The following is a 22,636-nucleotide window of genomic DNA, read 5'->3' as shown; positions in this document are numbered from 1 at the left end:
TATTGTAAGATATACCAGTGTGCCTTAGATAGTTAATTCTCTTTAATTCTTGTCTTAATTCTCAAATCTCTTATAAACAATTTATACTAATAAGTTCACATTAAGTGATTGCCGAAATAGGAATAATGTATTCCAGAAACGAATATTGTGTGATGATTTAATTTATATGTGTTACACCTAGTTGTATTTAAGTATTCCGGAAATCCGAATTTATCCCAAGTATTCTAGTGTTATTTTTTAATGTAAAATATACAACGAAATACATTAATGTTTACAGCAAAGAACTGTATATTATTACTAGCATCCCGCCCCGGTTTCGCACGGGTAGATAGAAAGGTAGTTTAGTATTTTATATTGGCTTTAATTGGCAAAATTTTTGATACCTTTGGTTTGATATTATTGTAATTTTTGTACGGGTCTCTAATTTCTTTTTTTTTTAAAGAATATATAGTCTATGTAACTTGCTGATAGTGGACTTTGTGATAGGTGAAAGAATTTTAAAAAATTAAGTAGAATAATTAATACTAGCACCTAAAATGTGTTGCAGGCAGTCGATAGAAGCATGTGGCTCAGAACGGGTTTTTTAGGTAGTTTTTTTAATGGGTTATAATGGAGTGGTAATTCCGCCTGTGCTAACGGTATACGCTTTCGAGGCACCAGTGAGCAATGATAGGTGAGAATGAAAAGGCAAGCCAGTTAGCCCGTCGTGATGAATACACCTGGAAATTAGCACGATGGTTTCCAGGGGGCCCACAGTAAGATCGATTTGACAAGATATATTTCTGGCAATGGAACTGGCAGTCTGCATTACTAACAATCCTTACCGAAATCCTCTTATGGTAGTTTATAAGGGGTGCTACTCTTAACAGTGGATAAAAAAACCGACATTGTAACCTTTAAAAAAGAGCATATTTCTTCCTAAAATGTATGTAACGCACATGCGTTTTATAAGAGGAATTTGCGTGATATAAAAGGAGTTAATCTTAAAAGAGGTGTTCAATACATATTTAAACGATTTATTTAAAATACCTCTGATATTGCAGGTGTTCATAGGCTACGGTAACCGCTTACCATGCGGTGGTCCGCATGCTTGTTTGTCACCTTAGTGGTATAAAAGCGATTCTGATATCTCTTTATAACTAGACCTAAACAAATGAAGGGCTATGTTATTAAAAACAAAAATAAAAGGACTGTGACATTTTGATTACGACGTATTGCAGGTTTTCATAGGCTACAGTAATCACTTATCATCAGGTGGGCCGTATGCTTGTTTGTCACCTGTGGTATAAAAGCGATTCTGATATCTCCTTATACATAAACCTAAACAAAAGAAGGGCTATGTTATTAAAAACAAAAATAAAAGAACTGTGACATTTTGATTATAATTTATTACGTCTTTTAAAGGAAGAATGGGAAAAAGACGGTTATATTAAAATTGAATATGGCGGACGAAGTTGATGATCATATATAGAATATCGAAATGAAGCACTCGATTGAATAAATAGATATACGACTAGTACGGAAAATATTTCCGCCATTATAGTTTAGAGGAACCGAATATATAGATATTGGAGTGATACTGATACCTATATATATATATATAATTACTAGTCAGATTTGAAAAAAATAATTATTCTTACAGGTTATTTTTAACATGGCGGTACAAATACGAGCGAAGCCGCGGGATATAGCTTGTTGTTTATATAGATTTATTTATTGGTAAGTGTATATTCAACGTAATCGTCGGACGACGTCGGCAAGCAGCCAGTAGTGGCTACATTATTGAAGTAGGAAGCGGAGAGGCGCGGGCTACGGGTGCGCTCCGCTGATTCGTAATCAACTTCGTAAAGTCCAAATCTCTCACTGAAATAAACATTTTAATTTATATAAATAAATTAACTAACAGATATATTATCGAACAATAAACTATACTAAAGCCACGTGGTCCGGGCATAGCATGGACCGCCCCTTGCTTTCCCGTGGGTGTCGTAAGAGGCAACTAAAAGAATGTAATGGTCGTGGGGGGGGGGGGGAAAGGGATTGTTAGTAATGGCACAGTCAATATAATACTATTGGTAATGGAGACTGAGAATCCCATTGCTAGTAATATACCCAACCAGGTCGACCTCCTCGAAACGGTTCCCCCTGGAAACTATCATGGTTAATTCCTGATGAATTCATCATGATGGGCTAACTGGCCTGTTTTCATTCTCATCTATCACCCTTTACTGGTGTTCTGCCAGCGTATACCGTTAGCGCAGGCCGGGTTACCATACCCTTATCACGAATAAAAAAAAAATGGTCATGGGATGGACTGCAGCATCTCTCTTAAAACATCATCAAAGCCTAACTGCGGTTACCAACCTGCCTGACAAGCGTGGTAACTACTGGCAAAACCCTATAGGGATCCCCCCAAAAGAGGACAGCCTATGTTCAGCAGTGAACAGTGAATGGCTGATATGATGCTGATGATGATGATGATGATATCTTTTGCTTACACTTTTGTGTGGTAATTATAATTATATGTCAATTTTCAAAAACAATTCAACATTTTTCAATGTGCCTGATCGATTTTTGAAAATGGTCCTTTCTATGTTTTTTTTTAATGGGTGATAATGGAATGGTAACACCACCCGCGCTATCGGTATACACCGGCGGGGCACCAGTGAAGGATGATAGGTGAGGATGAAGCAGGTCAGTTAGCCCATCGTGACGAATTCAACAAGAATTGTTCACGATGGTTTCCAGGGAGAAGCACGTAGAGGTCGACCTAATAGGGCTAATTACTAATAATGGGGCTGTCAAACTCCATTGCTAACAATCCCTTTCCCCCCGTCCATTCTATATTAGGTCCACACAGTCTATTATTCTAGCTTTATTATGAACTCTCTTAATAACTACATTAGCAACTTCATCAAATATAAATAAGATCTTTGCTATGAACTTTTTTAAATATATTTTTTACGAGTTATACCAGGAATACTCACGAGAATCCTCTCATCCACTCAAAATTGTCCAGCAGACTCCAATACGTGTACCCTATGACCCTGCATTTGTCTTTATAGATAGCGTCATGTAACGCCCTCAAATATCCATCGATGTAGTTTACACGTTTCGGATCGTGTAAACCGGGCTTTAGCGAGATACCGTTTTCAGTTACCAAAATGTTTGGGTTGTTGTATGTAGTCTTTACCCAGTTCAAAGCTTTCCTGAAGCCCCACGGGACCACCTGTAAAGATATTGAAAATTTAGGGGTTAATAAAAAATATTTGATTTCGATTGTGGCAAACCCAGTTATTTAGATTTAAAAACTAAACTGCTAAACCGATTTTTTTTAATTTCTTCAGGAGCAATAAGTAAGTATATCCTTTAAGATAAAAAAAGAATTTTCCAAATCTATTTATTATTGACGGAGTTATGAAGGGACAATTATAGAAAAATACAACCGACTTGAGTCTTCTTAAAATTGGTTGAAAAATAATTATATAACCCTTTCAGACCCAAGATTTTTTTTCTTTCAGATTAAATATATTTTCGTGTTTTGGAGCCAAGCCATCTTGCCGGCACGCACGAGACTACTGCACCACCTAACCGCTAAAATGATTTTTTATTGGCTGGTTTAAAATCTCACTATCATGTTATTTCAGCTTCGTACGTAAAAATGAATTGCGCGCGGTTTTAGAATTTTTTAAAGTTACACCTCACGTATCGTTCAGGTCTGAAAGGGATAAAAAGTTAAGTCCTGACTAAAGCATTCACAGCTACTTCCCCGAGTCATTTCATGTAACTTAGAACGGCATTAAAGCTGATGCCCCTCTTAGTGGTATGTGGAACTGCCATCAAAAGACATGAAAATATAAAAAAAATGAAGTAAAAAAATATATATTCGAAGTAAAAAAAGAAAACATCGCCGATTCTAAGACGCAATTCAAACGCAAAAAAAAGGGGGGAGGCTATGTACAGCAGTGGACACGTAAAGGCTGAGCCAACATAATCTTGAAACGTTAAGTTCGACAACTTTACTACGTACACTTTGGCTACTACAACTTCCTTATCTATTGGCAATAAACTGCCAGGATCTAATAGATCCTATGCACAGAAAAATAATTTACCTTCAACCAAGAGGAATTCGATTTAGGCCACTCAGCTTTCTGACTCATACTGACACCCATGTCGTTATTGAACGATGGCACGGCGCTGGTCTTGTTGTCTCCGGGGCTGACCATGTACGTGGTGTAATGATTCAGCCCGAGAAAATCGAAGGAGCTTCTGATTTCCTGTACTTCGTCACTGGTGAAGTGCGGTAGACGAGATCGAGCGAAGTTCTGGCGTTTGGAGTTTTGGTCTATCCGTTGGCGCATGATCTGGGGGTAGTCTCCCTCGTCTGTGAGAATTGGATGTGCGAACCAGCCATACTGAGAACAAAAAAATCGACATAAAAAGAAAAACATTTGTACATTTTCTATTATTGCCGTGGGTGTCGTAAGAGGCGACTAAGGGAATTTAATAATCGAAGAATGGCCAATATTACCAAAGCCTAACTGAAGGGAACTTAAGAGTCAGGGATCTACTTGCTAAGCATGAATCCCTGGTGGAGTGTTGGATCCCCTCCAAGGGGAAGGTCTATGTTCAGCAGTGGATAGTTAACGGCTGATATGATGATGATGATGAAGACTTTGTACAAAAGTCGATTGCTTGGATACCTCTGTCCCATTCGTGTTTCAACCGTGAAGCAGTTGTGTTTGCATGGCTGTGTTTCGGTTTGAAGGGTGGGATATGGCGTGAATTTACAGGGTATAGAGGAATAACAGTCCTCAGGACTGGCAACGCATGGGGGGTATCATGGGCGAAACAGTATACTCTGTTATGTCCATGGTACTGCTCATGTCAATAGGCGACGGTTACCACTTTCCATCAGGTGAGCCCTCAGCTTGTTTGTCATTCTAAGTTGTATAAAAAATAAATATTATGAGTCATAATGAATTGTCAATATTTATATAAACTTGATTTACATTTCAAATTCGGGGATTCTCGACTAGTTTGGAACTTAATAGGAGTTCTTATTCAAATTTTAAAATATATTTTTTTCAGGTTTTTACTGCTGCCCTAGTCTATAATTACAAAAGAAGACTTACAGTAAACTGTCTCGCTGTTTCGGCAGCATCCTGGTCCTCCTTAGAAGTGGTGGCAGGTTCCATCCACGCTATGTCTAATGTGATTCCAATAGAACCTATAAACAACATTCCATTATGATCAAATAAGTTAGCTAATGTTTTCAACTATGCAAGTATGAGTTGCCGTGTGGTCCCGGCATAGAATAGGCCATCCCTTCCTTTCCCGTGGATATCTTAAGATGCGACTAAGGAAGGGCGAAGATGTGCAACAGAGTCCTGTAACTGCGGTTGCCAATCCGCCTGCCGAGCGTGGCAACTATTGGCAAAACACTTCCAATGGTAAAACACCATAAGATGATGGTATCGTATGGTAATTACGGGTCCTATTAGATAATATTTATTAAAAACGATCAAGCGTGAATCGGAGTTAATATGATCTTTAGGTGATCGATCCAAAAAAGTTTAGGTAGTTTATTCAATCGCGTCAAAGTAGTTGATTAAGATAAATAATTTTTAATAGTTGATCCGAATTACTTTAGGAAGTTGATCCAAGCGCACTGTAACTTTAAAACTGTTACTATCTATAGACGAAAAGATTACATTGAATTTTTCCATTGTTTTTTCTCTTTTATTTATATTTAATTACTCATTTACATCAGAGAACAGTATATAGTTTCTGGTATCTATATATCTTAACTGATTTACTGAAGGTTAAAAAAGTTTTTCCTAACAGAATGGGGTGGGGGAAAGGGATTTTTAGCAATGGAGTTTGACAGTCCCATTGTTAGCAATATGCCCTATTAAGTCGACCTCCACGTGGTTCCCCCTGGAAACGATCGTAAACAATTCTTGTTGAATTCGTCACGATGGGCTCATGAGTATAATAAGCACACACCCCATCATGGGATCATGATGGGGTGTGTGCTTATTTGCCATCTTCTGATCATGGATCTTTATCACTCTGTAATATATCTGTGACTTGTAACACAGGTTCTTCAAAACCTACCGCAAGCACCAGTCTCTCACAAAATTGGTCTTACATATCAAATTGTACCTCAAGTTGTCACTTTATGCTACCTTTTGTGAAGAGAAAATAAACCATTCATTCATTCATTCATTTATAAAAAAAATTGTATAACATTTTGATTATTTATTATATAATATAAATAATGACCGCTCTCTGCTACATACCATACTTCCTTAATGGACAAATATTTTGAATGTTCAGAGAACAGACCTAGGCTACATACCAAGATCTATATTTATATTTTTTTTATTTACATATGAGAATAAACTTACCCTGCTGTTCATTCCTGTATTCCTTGCTGTAAAGCGTATAGACCTTTCCATGTGCTCTAAGGACGTTGTGCCCACACATATAGTCCTCGAGGCCACTGGCCTGGCCGCCAGGTGCATCGTTTCCGCCGTATCCATCGTGACAGAAGGACAGTGGCTCGTTGAAGGTCAACCAGAAGCGGACTTTGTCGCCGAACTCTTTAAATAGCACCTGAAGATTAAAATTGCGCTTATTATGATAAACAAGCTGACGACCTACCTGATGGAACTAAAATGTATTTAAATGAAGTGGTGACCGTCGCCTATAGACATGAGCAGTACCATGCGTTGCCATTCCTGAGGACTCAGGTGTTATTCCTCTATATCCTGTAAATTCACCGCCACATTCCACCCTTCAAACCGAAACACAGCCATGCAAACACAACTGCTTCACGGATTGAAACATGAATGGAACAGAGGTACTCAAGCAAATGACTTTTATACAAAGTCTCCCTCTGGTAAAGTGACATTGAGATTCTTTGTGACTTGAAGTTCTTAAATCCTATAACCCATAATTTTATTTATCATCATCATCACCATATCAGCCTTTAACTGTCCACTGCTGAACATAAGCCACCCCCTTGAGGGGTTTTGCTAGTAGTTGGTTCGCGGATTGGCAATCGCATTTAGGATTTGGAGATGTTTTAAGTGGGACGCTGCTACCCATTCCTCGCCCTCCATTAGCCGCCTTTTACGACACTCACGAGAAAGGAAGGGGTGGCCTATTCTATGCCGGGACCCCATGGCTATGAGTCTCGTATTACAGACCTATTGCTAACCTTTGCGTAGTCCACGAAGTAATCTGCTATGATGGGGTTTGTCCAGCCGCCAAGGTCCTGCAGTACCTGCGGCAGGTCCCAATGGTACATGGTCACTACTGGCTCGATATTGTTACGGTGCAACTCATCGATCAGCTCGTTGTAGTATCTGATACCATCTTTGTTGATGTCACTGGAACGTACAGAATTGTTTTTTTTTGATGGGTGAAAATGGTATGGTAACCCCGCCTGCGCTAACGGGATACGCTGGCGGAGCACCAGTGAAGGGTGATAGATGAGAATGAAAACAGGCCAGTTAGCCCATCATGATGAATTCATTAGGAATTAACCATGATAGTTTCCAGGGAGAACCGCGAGGAGGTCGACCTGGTTGGGTATATTGCTAGCAATGGGAGTCTCAGTCTCCATTACTAACAATCCCTTTCCCCCCTGTAAAGAATTGATTGTAAGATAATGTACTCTAAGTATACCAGTAGATTTGATACAAATTAGAATAGCAACATGCAGGGCCGTATCTAGACCCAAGTTTAAGGTAGGGCAAAAGAATTTTTTGGTAGGGCAGAAGCCGTAATTAAGAGACTTCGAGAAAGCAAATCTGTCTAATTTTCTTGGATCCTTTCATTTTAAGGTAGGGCTTTAAGCTTTTTAAAGTAGGGCATTGCCCTTCAATGCCTCCCCCCTCCTAGCTACGGCCATGGCGTATTAGCACATGTATGGCAACATGCCAATAATCTGGATGAGTGCATTTTTAAGTCATTTTCTTCCACGCATAATCAAGCTTTGAAATCATCTTCCAGTCGTAGTATTTTTGAACCAATATGGCATCGTAACATTCAAGAAAAGAGCATATTTCTTTTTAAAAGGCCAGTAAAACACCTGCAATTCCTTCGATGTGCACATGATCATCATCATCGTCATATCAGCTTTTAACTGTCCACTGCTGAACATAAGCCTTCCCCTGGAGCGTTTTGTCAGTAGTTGTTACGCTTAGCAGAAGGATTGACAACCGCAGTCAGGCTTTGGTGATGTTTTAAGAGGGACGCTGTTGGCCATTTCTCGCCCTCCCTTAGTAGCCTCTTATGACACCCACGGGAAAGGAAGGGGTGGCTTGTTCTATGTTACGACCATACGGCGAATACATACAAATATCACAATGGTATAATCATTGCCTTGTTTTTCTTATTCATTGCAGAGCAATATGTCTTTTTCTTCCACAAATGCTTGTCATCTTTTTTTTAATGGGTGATGATGGAATGGTAACGCTTGCGCTATTGGTATACACTGGCGGGGCACCAGTGAGTAATGATAGGCGAGGATGAAAAGACAGATCATTTAGTCTATAGATGAATACACTTGGAATTCAGCGCGATGATTTCTAGGGGGGACCACGTGGAGATCGACTTGGTTGGATATATTGCTAGCAATGGGGCCCTTAGCCTCCATTATTAGCAATCCCTCCGCCTCAATCCCTGTCATCTGTCGTATCAGGGCTCATTCCTCTTCTATGTATAAATTTCATAATATACTCACTTGATAAATCCAGTCGGCAGTATTCTGGGCCATGATATAGAGAAGCGATAGAAGTTCACTCCTAATTCCTTCAGTAGCTTCACGTCCTCCTTGTACCGGTGATAAGAGTCGTCAGACACATCACCGTTCTTGTGATCGAACACCCTTTCGGGATACTGATGCGTATAACGATCCCATATGCTTTCACCTTTGCCTTTAATAATCAATTTCTGTATTATCTAGTATAATATTGTATACTACAATGGTGGCAAACAAGCATACGGCCCGTCTGATGGTAAAGTGGGTTACCGTAGCCTATGGACGCCTGTAACATTTAAAAAACTTTAATACGTCGATTTTTGAAGAATTTCATGCTCATACCTTCATTTTGTACAAAGTCTACCATAGGGAGACTTTGTACAAAAGTCGTTTACTTGGCTACCTCTGTCCCATTCATGTTTCAACCGTAAAGCAGTTGTGTTTGCACAGCTATGTTTCAGTTTGAATTTACAAGGTACAGAGGAATAACATCTGAGTCCTCAGGGATGGCAACGCATGGAGGGTATCATGGGCGAAACAGTATACACTGTTATGTCCATGGTACTGCACATGTCCATAGGCGACGGTTACCACTTACCATCAGGTGGGCCGTCAGTTTGTTTGCCGTTCTAAATTGTATAAAAAAAAAATTTTGTCTCTAGAAAGTCTTGGCAGGAAGATCACTCCACAACCTGAGCGTTCGTGGGAGAAAATTTCTCTGAAACCGCACTGTACGTGAACATTTAGGCTCAAGCGTGTGAGGATGTATTCCTTCTCGATAGCGAGCGGTGCGATGATGAAAGATGACTGCAGGCATCATTTCAAACAATTTCAATAAATTGTCTATAGAAACTCATAGTAGCGGTGCTGTATACGATCCGGCGAACCGTATGCTAGTCTACCGTCGTATACATAATAGGTGTTTAGAAGTTACCTGATACGTTCCATCCCCCTTCGATCTGGTAGGACGCGGTTGCCACACCAAACATAAAATCTTCTGGGAAGCATAGCTTAGGATATGCGTCTGATGAGTCTGTCCTGCAATAATAAAATATGATAAAACATTTTGAGTTATCGAATTATAAATCTTCTGAATGCGAAGAATCTTGTAGTTGCACTAATATTTGATATGGGGGGAAAGGGATTGTTAGTGATGGAGACTGAGAATCCCATTGCTAGCAATATACCCAACCGGGTCGACCTCCTCGCGGTTCCCCCTGGAAACTATCATGGTTAATTCCTGATGAATTCATCATGATGGGCTAACTGGCCTGTTTTGATTCTCATCGATAACCCTTCACTGGTGCTCCGCCAGCGTATCCCGTTAGCGCAGGCGGGGCTACCATACCTTTTTCACCTATCAAAAAAAAATACATATATAGGTATGTATAAATTAATGTATAGTTTCATTTTCTATGAATAAATAGTTATCATAAGAGATAAATATAATCATTTTGATGATAAGAATGATCATTTAATCATCTTTATATCATATTATGGATTATGGATACAAAATGATGCTAGCATTTATATTATCCAATTTAGGTATAAAAGTATAATAATATATAATAAACTATATATATATATATATATATATATATATATATGCAAAGAAGGGTTAACAATATATACCCTAATAAAACAATGTTAAATATGATCACTGTAGGTAGATTCATACTAATAATATATATGTGAAAGTGAGTTTGTTTGTCTGTTATCTCGTAGGGCTTTAATGGCTGAACCAATCATATGGAACGGAGGAAGGATAAAGGCTACTTTTTATCTCAATTAGTAAACATACTCCACTCACATGGACGAAGTCGCGGGTAAAAGCTAGTATTTTTGTAAATATGAAATTATTTTATAGGTATAAAAAAGAAAAAAAAAAGTCATTTTGAAAAGAGTCCCTAAGCTTATTTCGGGTTCTCAGTGAACAAAAACATTCCAAACTCAGCGGTGGGATCTTAAACAACTAAAAAGATTTTTTTTATACAACTTAGAATGGCAAACAAGCTGACGGCCCACCTGATGGAAAGTGGTAACCGTCGCCTATAGACATGAGCAGTACCATGGACATAACAGGGTATACTGTTACGCCCATGATACCCCCATGCGTTGCCATTCCTGAGGACTCAGGTGTTATTCCTCTGTACCCTGTAAACTCACGCCGTATCCCACCCTTCAAACCGAAACACAGCCATGCAAACACAACTGCTTCACGGTAGAAACACGAATGGGACAGAGGTACCCAAGCAATAGACTTCAAAGTCTATTTAAATACTTACATATATTAAGATTTATTTATCTGATATGCACAAAGGTATTTTAATTCTTAAAGCGAGTGAGTCATCGCCGTTGATAAGCATTTTCGAAGAATGCTACAAATATCGCTCGTGATTTCTTTATTTGCATATACAAACAAAAAAGCCAAAAGATATCAGTACTTTAAATAAAATAAATAAGTATACTCATGACTGTTGTCCCTAACGGGGTAGTCAGAGGCATTCATTACCAACATATCAGCCTTTAACTTCACCACTCCACTTCTGAATGCAAGCCTCCTCTTATGAGGGGGTTTTGCTAGTAGTTGCCACGATTGGCAGGTGGATTGGCAACCACAGTTATGCTTTGGACGTGGTTTAAAAGGAATGCAACGGCATTCTATTAATAATTATTATATATTTTTATTATTTACTTCATTTTCTCGCACTGTATAACTATGTTAAAGTGAATGCTGTGAATACCTATAATAGGCGTGTGCATTAATATTGTATTGTATTTAATGTTTGTTATATCTATATGTTATAATGCAATATGTTGTTGGTGTTTCTTAAATAAATAAATATATGAAACGGCGACTACCCATACTAGTTTTTTTGATGGGTGAAAATGGTATGGTAACTCCGCCTGCGCTAACGGGACACGCTGGCGAAGCACCAGTGAAGGGCGATAGATGAGAATGAAAACAGGCCAGTTGGCCCATCATGATGAATTCATCAGGAATTAACCATGATAGTTTCCAGGGGGAATAGCGAGGAGGTCGACCTGTTTGGGTATATTGCTAGCAATGGGATTCTCAGTCTCCATTACTAATAATCCCTTTCCCCCCAGTTACCCATTCTAGTATATATGTACTAGTATGTGATATTCGAAATGGGTAATTTTACCCATTTTATTTATATTTATTTCGATCCGGTTCCTCATTCCTATATTAAATACTAGCTGTTGCCCGCGACTTCGTCGGCATTTCCGTCGTTTTTCGTAAAATAAGCCTATGTCCTTCCTAACGGTTCAGTGGTTTTGATGTAACAGACACATTTCCCTTCACTGCTCTGCTCCTATTGATCGTAGCATGATGAAAAGTATACTATAACCTGCCCAGGAGTATGAAGAATAATTGTACCAAGTTTCGTTAAAATCCATTAAAAAATTAAGACATTCCAACGATCGGGTCTTTTTTATGTGTGAAGATGAAATGGTAACCTTGCCTGCGCTATCGGTATACGTTGGCAGGGTACCACGGAAGGGTGATAGGTGAGGATGAAGGCAAGTCAGTTGGCCCATAGTGATCAATTGAACAAGAATTAACCACTATGGTTTCCAGGGGGAACCGCGTGGAGATCGATCTGATAGGGTATATTGCTAGCAATGGGGTTGTTAAATCTCATTATTAACAATCCCTTTCCCCCTCCCCCCAACGATCGGGTCGACTCGGCTATGTTCGTATCCATTCGTACATCAACGACTACTAACGAATGATATTAGTAATCAAACGACATTAGAAGTCGGATGAATTAAATTAGTAATCGATAAATTTGAAAATCATTCGAATAGTCCGAACGATTTGCTCACTCGAATAATTAGTAATTATTCGAGTGAGCAGTCGGATTAGTAAAGTCGCGCATCACTAATGTTATGAATATAATTCAAAATTCAAAATTCAAAATTCAAAAATCATTTAATCATGTAGGACATTTTAGCCGCTTATGAACGTCAAATTTTTACATATAATTTTAATTTTTTCCCTACCGTCCAGTAATTAATATTAACAAGGGCAATAAGTACATTGTCGTTATCTGTGACCGCGGCATAACATATTTTTTTTTATCTGCTGCATTCACTTATTATGTATACAGCTAATAAAATATCTAAATTAAATAAATTTTCGTGCCCATGACACTATTCATGTGTTGCCATTATTGAGGACTTTTTTTTTAATGCGTGATTAATGGAATGGTAACCCCGCCTGCGCTAACGGTATACGCTGACGGGGCACCAGTGAGGGATGATAGGTGAATAATGAAAAAAGCAGGTCAGTCAGCCCATCGTGAAGAATACACGTGGAACTCAGCACGATGGTTTCCAGAAGGAACCGCGTGGCGGTCGACCTGACAGGGTATATTGCTAGCAATGGGACTGGTAGCCGGCATTACTAACGATCCTTTCCCCCCTTCTTGAGGACTATGGTCTTATGCCTCCGTACTTTGTAATTTTACTTTTATATCCCATTCTTTAAACCGGGGTGAGAGGGGATTGTTAGTAATGGGGTTTAAATGTTCCAATGCTAAAAATATACCCTATGAGTTCGATCTACACACGGTTTTCACCCTGGAGACCATCGTGATAAATTATTGTTGAATTCGTCACGTCAATATGATCATATTTATTTATGCTTATATACGTATGTATATGTGTATGTATGTATATATATTTATATATGTATGTGTATGTATATAAATGTATATATTTGGATGTCAGTGTTTATTTATGTATGTGTATATGACTATGCTGTCACAGAAATTATTTTTTACAGATCTATTTCTTTTAACGCGCCACCTACCTATTTATGCTTTAATTCCTTCTACCCAAAGCTTGTCTGGAAGAGATTGCTTAGCAACAAGACCGCCTTTTGCACTACACTATACGTATTTAAAATTGTTCAACAAATCTTGTTATGTTGGTGCAATAAAATGTTAAATAAATAAATATTTCAATAATCACTTATTACATACTAGAAAAAATAAATTCGAGTACTAATAATTAATAACGGCCGTGTGGTCCCGGCATAGAATGGACCACTATTTTTTTCCCATGAGTGTCGTGAGAGGCCACTAAGTAAAAGGTCGAGGGATGGGCAGTAGCGTCTCTCTTAAAACATCACCAAGGTCTTACTGCAGGGGGTAAGGGATTGTTAAAAATGGGATTAGTAACCCTATTACTAGTAATATATCAGGACGACCTCCTCGCGGTGCCCCCTGGAAACTATTTTGATTGATTCACTAGTGAATTTGTCACGATGGGCTAACTGACCTGCGTCATTCTCACCTATAATTTTTTTTATACAACTTAGAATGGCAAACAAGCTGACGGCCCACCTGATGGAAAGTGGTAACCGTCATCTATAGACATGAACAGTACCATGGACATAACAGAGTATACTGTTTCGCCAATGATACCCCCCATGCGTTGCCATTCCTGAGGACTCAGGTATTATTCCTCTGTACCCAGTATCATCCGTCACTGGTGCCCAGCTATTGTATACCGATAGTACAAAGTTACCATACCACTATCGCGCATTAAAAAGAAACTACGGTAATTAAAATGCCTACTAAAAGTGGCAACTACTGGCAAAACCCCCCAATAGGGGGAGCCTATGTCCAGCATCGTACAGTTAACGTCTAAAATGGTATATGTTAATTAAATATAAGTTAAAAAAAAAAACAACTAACCGTCTCCAGAGCAATATAAAAATCGACACGAAATATTGTACGTCCATAATTCGTTGTCACAATGACGGACGGCACACACGGACAATTAGCAATGAGTGCGACGCTATCTCATAGTTTATTGATATATAATAATTATATATTATTCATATATACAGGATGTAGTTGTGAGTCATCGTCATTATTTACGCAAGTGTCCAAAAAGGATGCTATGTTTACAGAGGTTATATCTAAAAATATTGCACCGACTATATGTAAGTAGCTGTAATTTGGGAAGCGGGTGAAGGACACACGCTTTGTTAAAAGCAACAGCTGTTTCTTGTCCGTTCTTCTCAGCTGATATTGCATTTCGAACTGGGTGGCAAATCCATAAAAAAAAAAAATTAAAAAAAAATTATTATAGATAAATAGATAGATACTCTTTATTGTTTCCTCCAAAAGATTACATTAGTAAACTTATTATAAATATAAACAATTACAAGAAATAATCACAGTGAGAAAATAATGGGCGACCTTATCGCTAAAAGCGATCTCTTCCAGGCAACCTTTGGATAGAGAGGGGTAATTATAAACAGTTTGATCGGAGGCACAATGGCAAATTCTTATTATTACATTTTTTTTTTATAAATTTGTGAGAGGTAATAAAATAAAATTTTGCCCGACTCCTCTCCTTTCGTTTTTTTTTAAGATGACAAAGACTCCTCACATGAACTTCCCTAATTGACTTAAAGTATATATACTTAAAGTATGTATATATATATATATATATATATATATATACGACGTTACATTACACCATATGAAATACAAAAGATGGTCTTATTGCTAAAACAATCACTTGCAGACAACCTTTGAGTAGAGGTGTCCTTTTGGGGTCAGGCCAGGGTGAATCAGTGATCCTGACCTGACTCCATTGTTAGCAATAGGGCCGCTAGTCCCACTATTAATAATCCCTTCTTTAACTTAGGTATTTCTTATTATCATTTGGAATGAACGCCTGCCTGTATGATTGATACGTATTATGACCGGCCATTATCAGAAGCGAAGGACAGGGCAACGACATTAATTTATTAAGTCTCCCTAATTGTACACATATTAATTTTATCTTTATTGTCATTAAATGTATTTAACGTATATGTCTACTTTTTTATGCAACTTAAAATGGCAAACAAGCTGACGGCCCACCTGATGGAAAGTGGTAACCGTCGCCTATAGACATGAGCAGTACCATGAACATAACAGAGTATACTGTTTCGCCCATGATACCCCCCATGCGTTGCCATTTCTGAGGACTCAGTTGTTATTCCTATGTACCCAGTAAATTCACGCCATATCTCACCCTTCAAACCGACACACAGTCATGCAAACACAACTGCTTCACGGTTGAAACACGAATGGGACAGAGGTACTCAAGCAATCGACTTTTGTACAAAGTCTCCCTCTGGTAATGAAAGGGATAACTAAGGAAGGAGTGAAATGTTTTTTTTTTTCAAGTAAACTTAGATTTAAGCATTTATAAACAGTAATTTTTCACTTTTTACTTACTTATAACATTGTGTATTGCTTTACTGTTGTGAGCATATTGTTGGTGTGTCTTTTATAAATAAATAACTAAGGGATAAATACTGGGTTGAACGGTGGGATATGGCAGTGGATTTATAGGATACAGAGAAATAATACCTGAGTCCTCAGAAATGGCAACGTATGGGGGTATCATGGGCGAAACAGTATACTATGTTATGTCCATGGTACTGCTCGTGTCTATAGGCGACGGTTACCACTTTCCATCAGGTGGGCCGTTAGCTTGTTTGCCATTCTATGTTGCATAAAAAAATTTCGTTGCCTGGATACTCATAAGAGATTTTTAATAATGGGGGTATTAGTCCCCACTGATGGCAGCATACTATCTCAGGTCGACCTCTACGCGGTTCTCCCTGGAAACCATCGTATCGTGTGAAATTGCGGCGTTAGGGTAACTGACCTGCCTTCATTCACATTGCTTCATATTTCACTGATGCCCCGCTATTATTAGCATAGGCATATGCATCATTCCATCTAATAAAAACAAATAACAAATAAGTGACTCACGGTTTAATAATCAAACGTTACGTACGTTTCACAAATCACATAAATAATTATCGTTTAATTTTGTTGAAATTCTTGGCAAAAATAAGATAACATAAATGTATCACCAATTTGCTTGTTGCTATAAATTTCTCCATTTCATTCTAGATTATTGTATGCTATTTTATGCTTCTTAACACTAGATGGTGCAATCTGTGAAATTATAGAAGTTGTAATCATACATAATTTCCACTAGTTTGAAACGGAAAACATAGTCGGCAATGATGGTGTATTAATATTTTTAACTCAGTTTTCGTTAAAATTTAAATATGAAATTTATTAGATAACATTTGAAATGCTATATTAAAACTTCACTATTGACCACTAGATGGCGCAATTTCTATAAATACAAACATTGGGCATCGTATGCTTTGCGACTTTTCTAGAAATGCTTTCTAGCATAATATATTTGTTCTTGAAATTTCTAGTAGATGGCGTTGTAAGACCTCCACTTATATATAAAGCGAGCGAGTAGTCAGTAAAGTATCATACCTACAGAGAATACAAAGTGACTAGATTGTTATTGTACAATCGTAAACAAATTAAGACGAGCAAGATGTCAATTCTACCGTATTTGTACGAGATGGAACGGCCATTGCGTCTAATGGAGAGGGAGATGTTCATACCAGACGACTTCTTCGGCTTCCCGCCATTTCAGTTAGCGCACAAAAATTTCTTCGGCCCGCCACATTTGAGACATTGGGAGAATGTTTTCCAACCATTGGAGAACCTAATCAGACCTATGGAACAGCTGTCCGCGGCGATAAACCGGCTTGCTTTAAATGAAGTCGGCACTAAAATTACCGCGGACAACGAGAAGTTTCAAGTGAACATAGACGTGCAGCACTTTTCACCAGATGAAGTGAGTGTCAAAATCGTGGACAACCAAGTGATTGTGGAGGGAAAACACGAAGAGAAGCGTGACGAGCACGGATATATATCTAGGCAGTTCGTGCGAAGGTACACTTTGCCAAAAGAGTGTTTACCAGATACAGTGGAGTCCAAATTGTCATCCGATGGAGTGTTAACCATTACAGCGCCGAAAGTGTTGGCTTTGCCTTCAATTGGTGAACGTATTGTGCCAATCACTCACACTGGACCTGTACAGAAAAATATTGGATCTCAGGATCAGGATCAGGATCTTAGCATCGTACAGGAAACGGCCAAAGAAGCCAAGTAAATGTATAAATACCTACATTTTTTTTTAAATTTTCAAGACTGATTTTAATTATTTTTTTTAAATGCTAACATTATGTGCCTATTTTTCGTTAAGGTTCTTGTGATAAGTAAATAAATAATTAATAAGCAAATCCTTTTTGTATTATTAATTCTCTTTTAACATCTAGCCTACCTACCCGCATATAGAAAATATTAACAGATAAGATGTACGATTTGTTAGTCAGCATTTTATTTGAGCCGTTAACTGTCCACTGCTGGACATGAGCCTTCCCCATATGGGGAGCTTTGCCAGTAGTTGGCTTGGTAGCCAGGTTGGCAATCGTTGTTAGGTCAGGTCGACCTCCTCGCGGTTCCCCCTGGAAACTATCATGGTTAATTCCTGATGAATTCATTATGATGGGCTAACTGGCCTGTTTTCATTCTCATCTATCACCCTTCACTGGTGCTCCGCCAGCGTATCCCGTTAGCGCAGGCGGCGCTACCATACCATTTTCACCCATAAAAAAAAAAAAAAAAAAAAAATCGTTGTTAGGTTTTTAGAGATGTTTTAAGAGGGACGCTGCTGTCCATCCCTCGCCCTCCCTTAGTCACCTCTTATGACACCCACGGGAAAGGAAGGGGTGGCCTATTCTATGCCGGGACCACACTGAAATAACGTTAGTATAGTAACATTGAATGACGAAAAGTAATATAGGTAGATACTTATTTATATTCCAGGATTTACTTATTTAGTTAAACTATAAAAAAAAATTACAGCGTTCCTGTAGTTATTATAGTAGGTTTTTTTTTGTGGATGAAAATGGTATGGTAACTCCGCCTGCTCTAACGGGATACGCTGGCGGAGCACCAGTGAAGGGTGATAGATGAGAATGAAAACAGGCCAGTTAGTCCATCATGATGAATTCATCAGGAATTCACCGTGATAGTTTCCAGGGGGAATCACGAGGTGATCGACCTGCTTGGGTATATTGCTAGCAATGGGATTTTTAGCCTCCATTACTAACAATCCCGTTCCTCCCTATTATAATAGGTAGGTAGTAGTATAAAACTAAACATAAGAAGTGTGAAATTATTAGTGTAAATTAATCCCACAGACGTCATATTCGATTTATTTTTCTTTAAACCTTAATTAAACAATTACAGGTAGAAAAAATCGGTCTAACAGCTGTTTATCAAGCAGGTATGTCTATGACCGGTAGTGTTTAAGCCCTATGAGGAGGATGAGAGAAGGATCGCCAGTAATGGGGACGCTATTCCCATTATTAGCATGTCAGGTCGACCTCCGCGCGGAATTCAATCCTCAATGTTTATTTTGCTGCAAATAATTTTTATGGAAGTTTTGAAAAAGTTCGTTCACTATAATATGAAAAAAAAATAGACTCCGCGGGTACTATTCAGATTAGAATTAATAATAGTATTCCAGGTTGTCTGTAAGAGATTGCTTTTAGCGATAAGGCCGCCTTTTGTATATGCACATTCTGTATAAATACTCCTTGTGTACATCTCTACTGTGCGCAATAAAGAGTTTATTATTATTATTTCATTTTTTTTTACTATGATGTGGCAACATTGCAACTATCGGTCAATTTTCAAAAACAATATTATATTTTTCAACATCTCCGACTGACTATTAACAAAGTTCTCTGCTAGCGAATTAGAACGTTAAGTATGCAAATTATCTAATATATAAAATTCTCGTGTCGCGGTGTTTGTTACCAAACTCCTCCGAAACGGCTTTACCGATTTTTATGAAATTTTGTGTGCATATTGGGTAGATCTGAGAATCGGTCAATATCTATTTTTCATTCCCCTCAATGATAAGGGTAATCCAACCCTGATTTTTTTTTAACAAAATTTTTTAATTTCATTTTTTTATGATTTAGCATAAAAGAAAGCAAAGAAAAAAAAATCATATTTTCAATCATATTATAAAATAGAAAACAAGTTCTTCCTACAGAGCAAATATTTTGTACCGAATATGTCGGTTTTTTTTAATTGCAGTCATCAAAAGCTGGTAGGTACTGTATGTATAGAATATTAGGTAAAAAGGCTAAAGAAAGTTTTACCGCTTTTTTTTTCTTTTAACTATAAATTGAGTACTTTGTCTACTTTATTCTCCGGGTGAAAAAAAATAAAATCTGGAAATAAAAAAAAAAAATCTATAAATTATAAAAAATGTTATTTGAGGAAAAATAAGATTCAAAATTTGTTCTTTTACATTAAAGTAAAAATTCAGTTTTACTTATTTAAAAAAATTATTTTTAACTTTATATAGGCGACGGTTACCACTTTCCATCAGGTGGGCCGTCAGCTTGCTTGACATTCTGAGTTGTATAACAAAAAAAATTTGCAATAGCCAAATAGGTTTATTTTAGTTTAGGTGTACTTACTTTTCATAAGGACATTGTAACAACACTATATTATGTATATGAATGTATTATAGTAAATAAACGTATGTTTATATTGTTTTTTTTTATGTGTGAAAATGGTATGGTAGCCCCGCCTGTGCTAACGGGATACGCTGGCGGAGCACCAGTGAAGGGTGATAGATGAGAATGAAAACAGGCCAGTTAGCCCATCATGATGAATTCATCAGGAATTAACCATGATAGTTTTCAGGGGGAACCGCGAGGAGGTCGACCTGGTTGGGTATATTGCTAGCGATGGGATTCTCAGTTTCCATTACTAACAATCTAAGGGGTATTGTTTGGAAGTCGAAGTTTGAAGTTTTTTTTTTTATCAGTGATAAAAAAAAACTTAGTGGCAATCCCGACCACACTATCGGTATAAGCAGGTCACTTAGCCCATCGTGACGAATTCCACTAGAATTAGCCACGATGCAAATGCATTCCCAAAGTGGGTTGACGTCAGGCAAGCGGCCGGTCGTATAACTATAAGCCAAATCTTTTTGTAGTATGGATAAAACCATATTACGCCGACCCCAAGGTCTCCCTCTTCCCCTTCTTCCCTCTATCTTACCTTCTATTATAGGCAAGTCAAAAACTTAAAATTTAATTTTGATAACAATAGGTACAAGTAAAAAGTGGGTATTTTTATTAATGTACGTAAGTACTGTATTCAAAAATATTTATTCTATATTATTCCTGAGTTCCCAGGAATGGCAACGCATGGGGGGTATCATGGGCGAAACAGTATATTCTGTTGTGTCCATGGTACTGCTCATGTCTATAGGCGACGGTTACCACTTTCCATCAGGTGGGCCATCAGCTTGTTTGCCATTCTAAGTTGTATAAAAAAAAACTTAGAATTCAGCACGATGGTTTCCAGGGGGGACCACGGGGAGGCCGGCCTGTAAGGGTATATTGTTAGCAATGGGACTGATAATTTGCATTACTAACAATCCCTTCCCCCCCGGACCTGATAGGGTATATTACTATCAATGGAACTCTATTACAAATAAGCCCTTTATCCCCAGTATTATAAAGGTTTACCCATTGTTGCTAGCTATCTGCTATAACTAGGTAGAAGTGGGGGGAAAAGGGATTGTTAGTAATGGGGACTAAGAATCCCATTGCTAGCAATATACCCAACCAGGTCGACCTCCTCGCGGTTCCCCCTGGAAACTATCATGATTAATTCCTGATGAATTCATCATGATGGGCTAACTGGCCTGTTTTCATCCTCATCGATCACCTTTCATTGGTGCTCCGCCAGCGTATCCCGTTAGCACAGGCAGGGTTACCACTCCATTTTCATACAATAAAAAAAAAAACTAGGTAGAAGTTAATGTTTAAAGTATTGCTAGTAAATAAATATTGTTATATTTGATTAATTGGTAATATATAAATAAGTTTTTTACCTAAATAATTAATAATAATGATCAATTGCCTAGTTATTACCGAATCACAAAAAAAAAACTCTTTTAAGAGGTAGAATAATTAAATACAATTCATGGTGTGGATTTACTACATTTATAGTATAATATGTGTATATATGTATATAATATAGGTAAAAATATTTACCAGAAATAAATAGAGTATTTAGGTATTTAGTTTAGGTATTTCGTAGTTATAAATAAAATTGTAAAAATTGGTTGGTATAACTAGCGCCATCTATTATTTAGTAGACTTACTATTCTTCATTACCTTTCCTAACAGATTTACACACCTATATTAAAAAAAAACGGATTGTTTTGTCGTTAATTTAGACGAAAGTACCTTTAAAAGTACAATTTTAAGTATGAAAAAAGTATAGTTATAAATTTATCTGATAGAATTTTTAATTAAATTATAAAAGATTATTCTAGAAACTCGTAGATTTTCTAAATAGCTCCATCTAGCGTTGGCGTCATAACGTTGATGACAAAGAATGATGAATCAGAAGCAGATCTTTAAAACATTTTTTAAGCTGTTATTGTACATATGCATATAAGTTTTATTATCATCAAATTAATATTAAGAGGTACTATTTGTTTGACAAATTACTGAAATCCCCATCAATTAATTTTTTCGATCATTAATTATTGGTTTCGGTTATTTATTATTTGTAACTGTGGGGTCAATTCTATGGCACTATTTCTTTAAACCTATCTTTAAAATTAAAATTTCATAAATTACTATCAATTTAGATTATGATGGTCCATAAAATAGTAATTTCGTGAAAGTATTAAATTAAAATATTAGATTAAATAAGAGATAGATATAGAGAAATGACATTTCAAAGTGGACCCCAGTATCATTTGTAATCTTTAATTATATACATATATCATTAGTAATAATATGTATGTAAATTATTATTTTTATGAAACGAAAAGAACGAAAAACAATTTGCAAAAGGAAAATATGTTTCATCATCTTGGGGGTGTTTTGCT

At 37.4% G+C, this 22,636-nt stretch overlaps 2 protein-coding genes across 2 annotated transcripts; one reads left to right on the top strand and one right to left on the bottom strand.

Moving 5' to 3' along the window:
* Positions 1-1,368: 1,368 nt before the first annotated feature.
* Positions 1,369-14,637, bottom strand: LOC113519593 (myrosinase 1-like). The gene is made up of 9 exons (XM_052894186.1): positions 14,506-14,637; positions 9,711-9,814; positions 8,759-8,951; positions 7,229-7,400; positions 6,414-6,621; positions 5,136-5,230; positions 4,113-4,415; positions 2,988-3,229; positions 1,369-1,863 (listed from the first exon to the last, which is right to left on the bottom strand). The coding sequence occupies exons 1-9, from the start codon at positions 14,550-14,552 to the stop codon at positions 1,710-1,712; spliced, it is 1,518 nt and encodes a 505-aa protein (XP_052750146.1). The 5' UTR covers positions 14,553-14,637; the 3' UTR covers positions 1,369-1,709.
* A 2,442-nt stretch (positions 14,638-17,079) lies between these two features.
* Positions 17,080-17,936, top strand: LOC113513899 (protein lethal(2)essential for life-like). Its single transcript, XM_026897883.3, has one exon. The coding sequence runs from the start codon at positions 17,183-17,185 to the stop codon at positions 17,804-17,806; it is 624 nt and encodes a 207-aa protein (XP_026753684.2). The 5' UTR covers positions 17,080-17,182; the 3' UTR covers positions 17,807-17,936.
* The last annotated feature ends 4,700 nt before the right edge of the window (positions 17,937-22,636 follow it).

The sequence above is a fragment of the Galleria mellonella genome, unplaced genomic scaffold (assembly GCF_026898425.1).
Source record: "Galleria mellonella isolate WM207_F2 unplaced genomic scaffold, CSIRO_AGI_GalMel_v1 utg200, whole genome shotgun sequence".
NCBI classification, from domain to species: domain Eukaryota; kingdom Metazoa; phylum Arthropoda; class Insecta; order Lepidoptera; family Pyralidae; genus Galleria; species Galleria mellonella.
The sequence above is the reverse complement of the archived record's forward strand: the minus strand, read 5'-3'. Positions and strand labels throughout refer to the sequence as shown.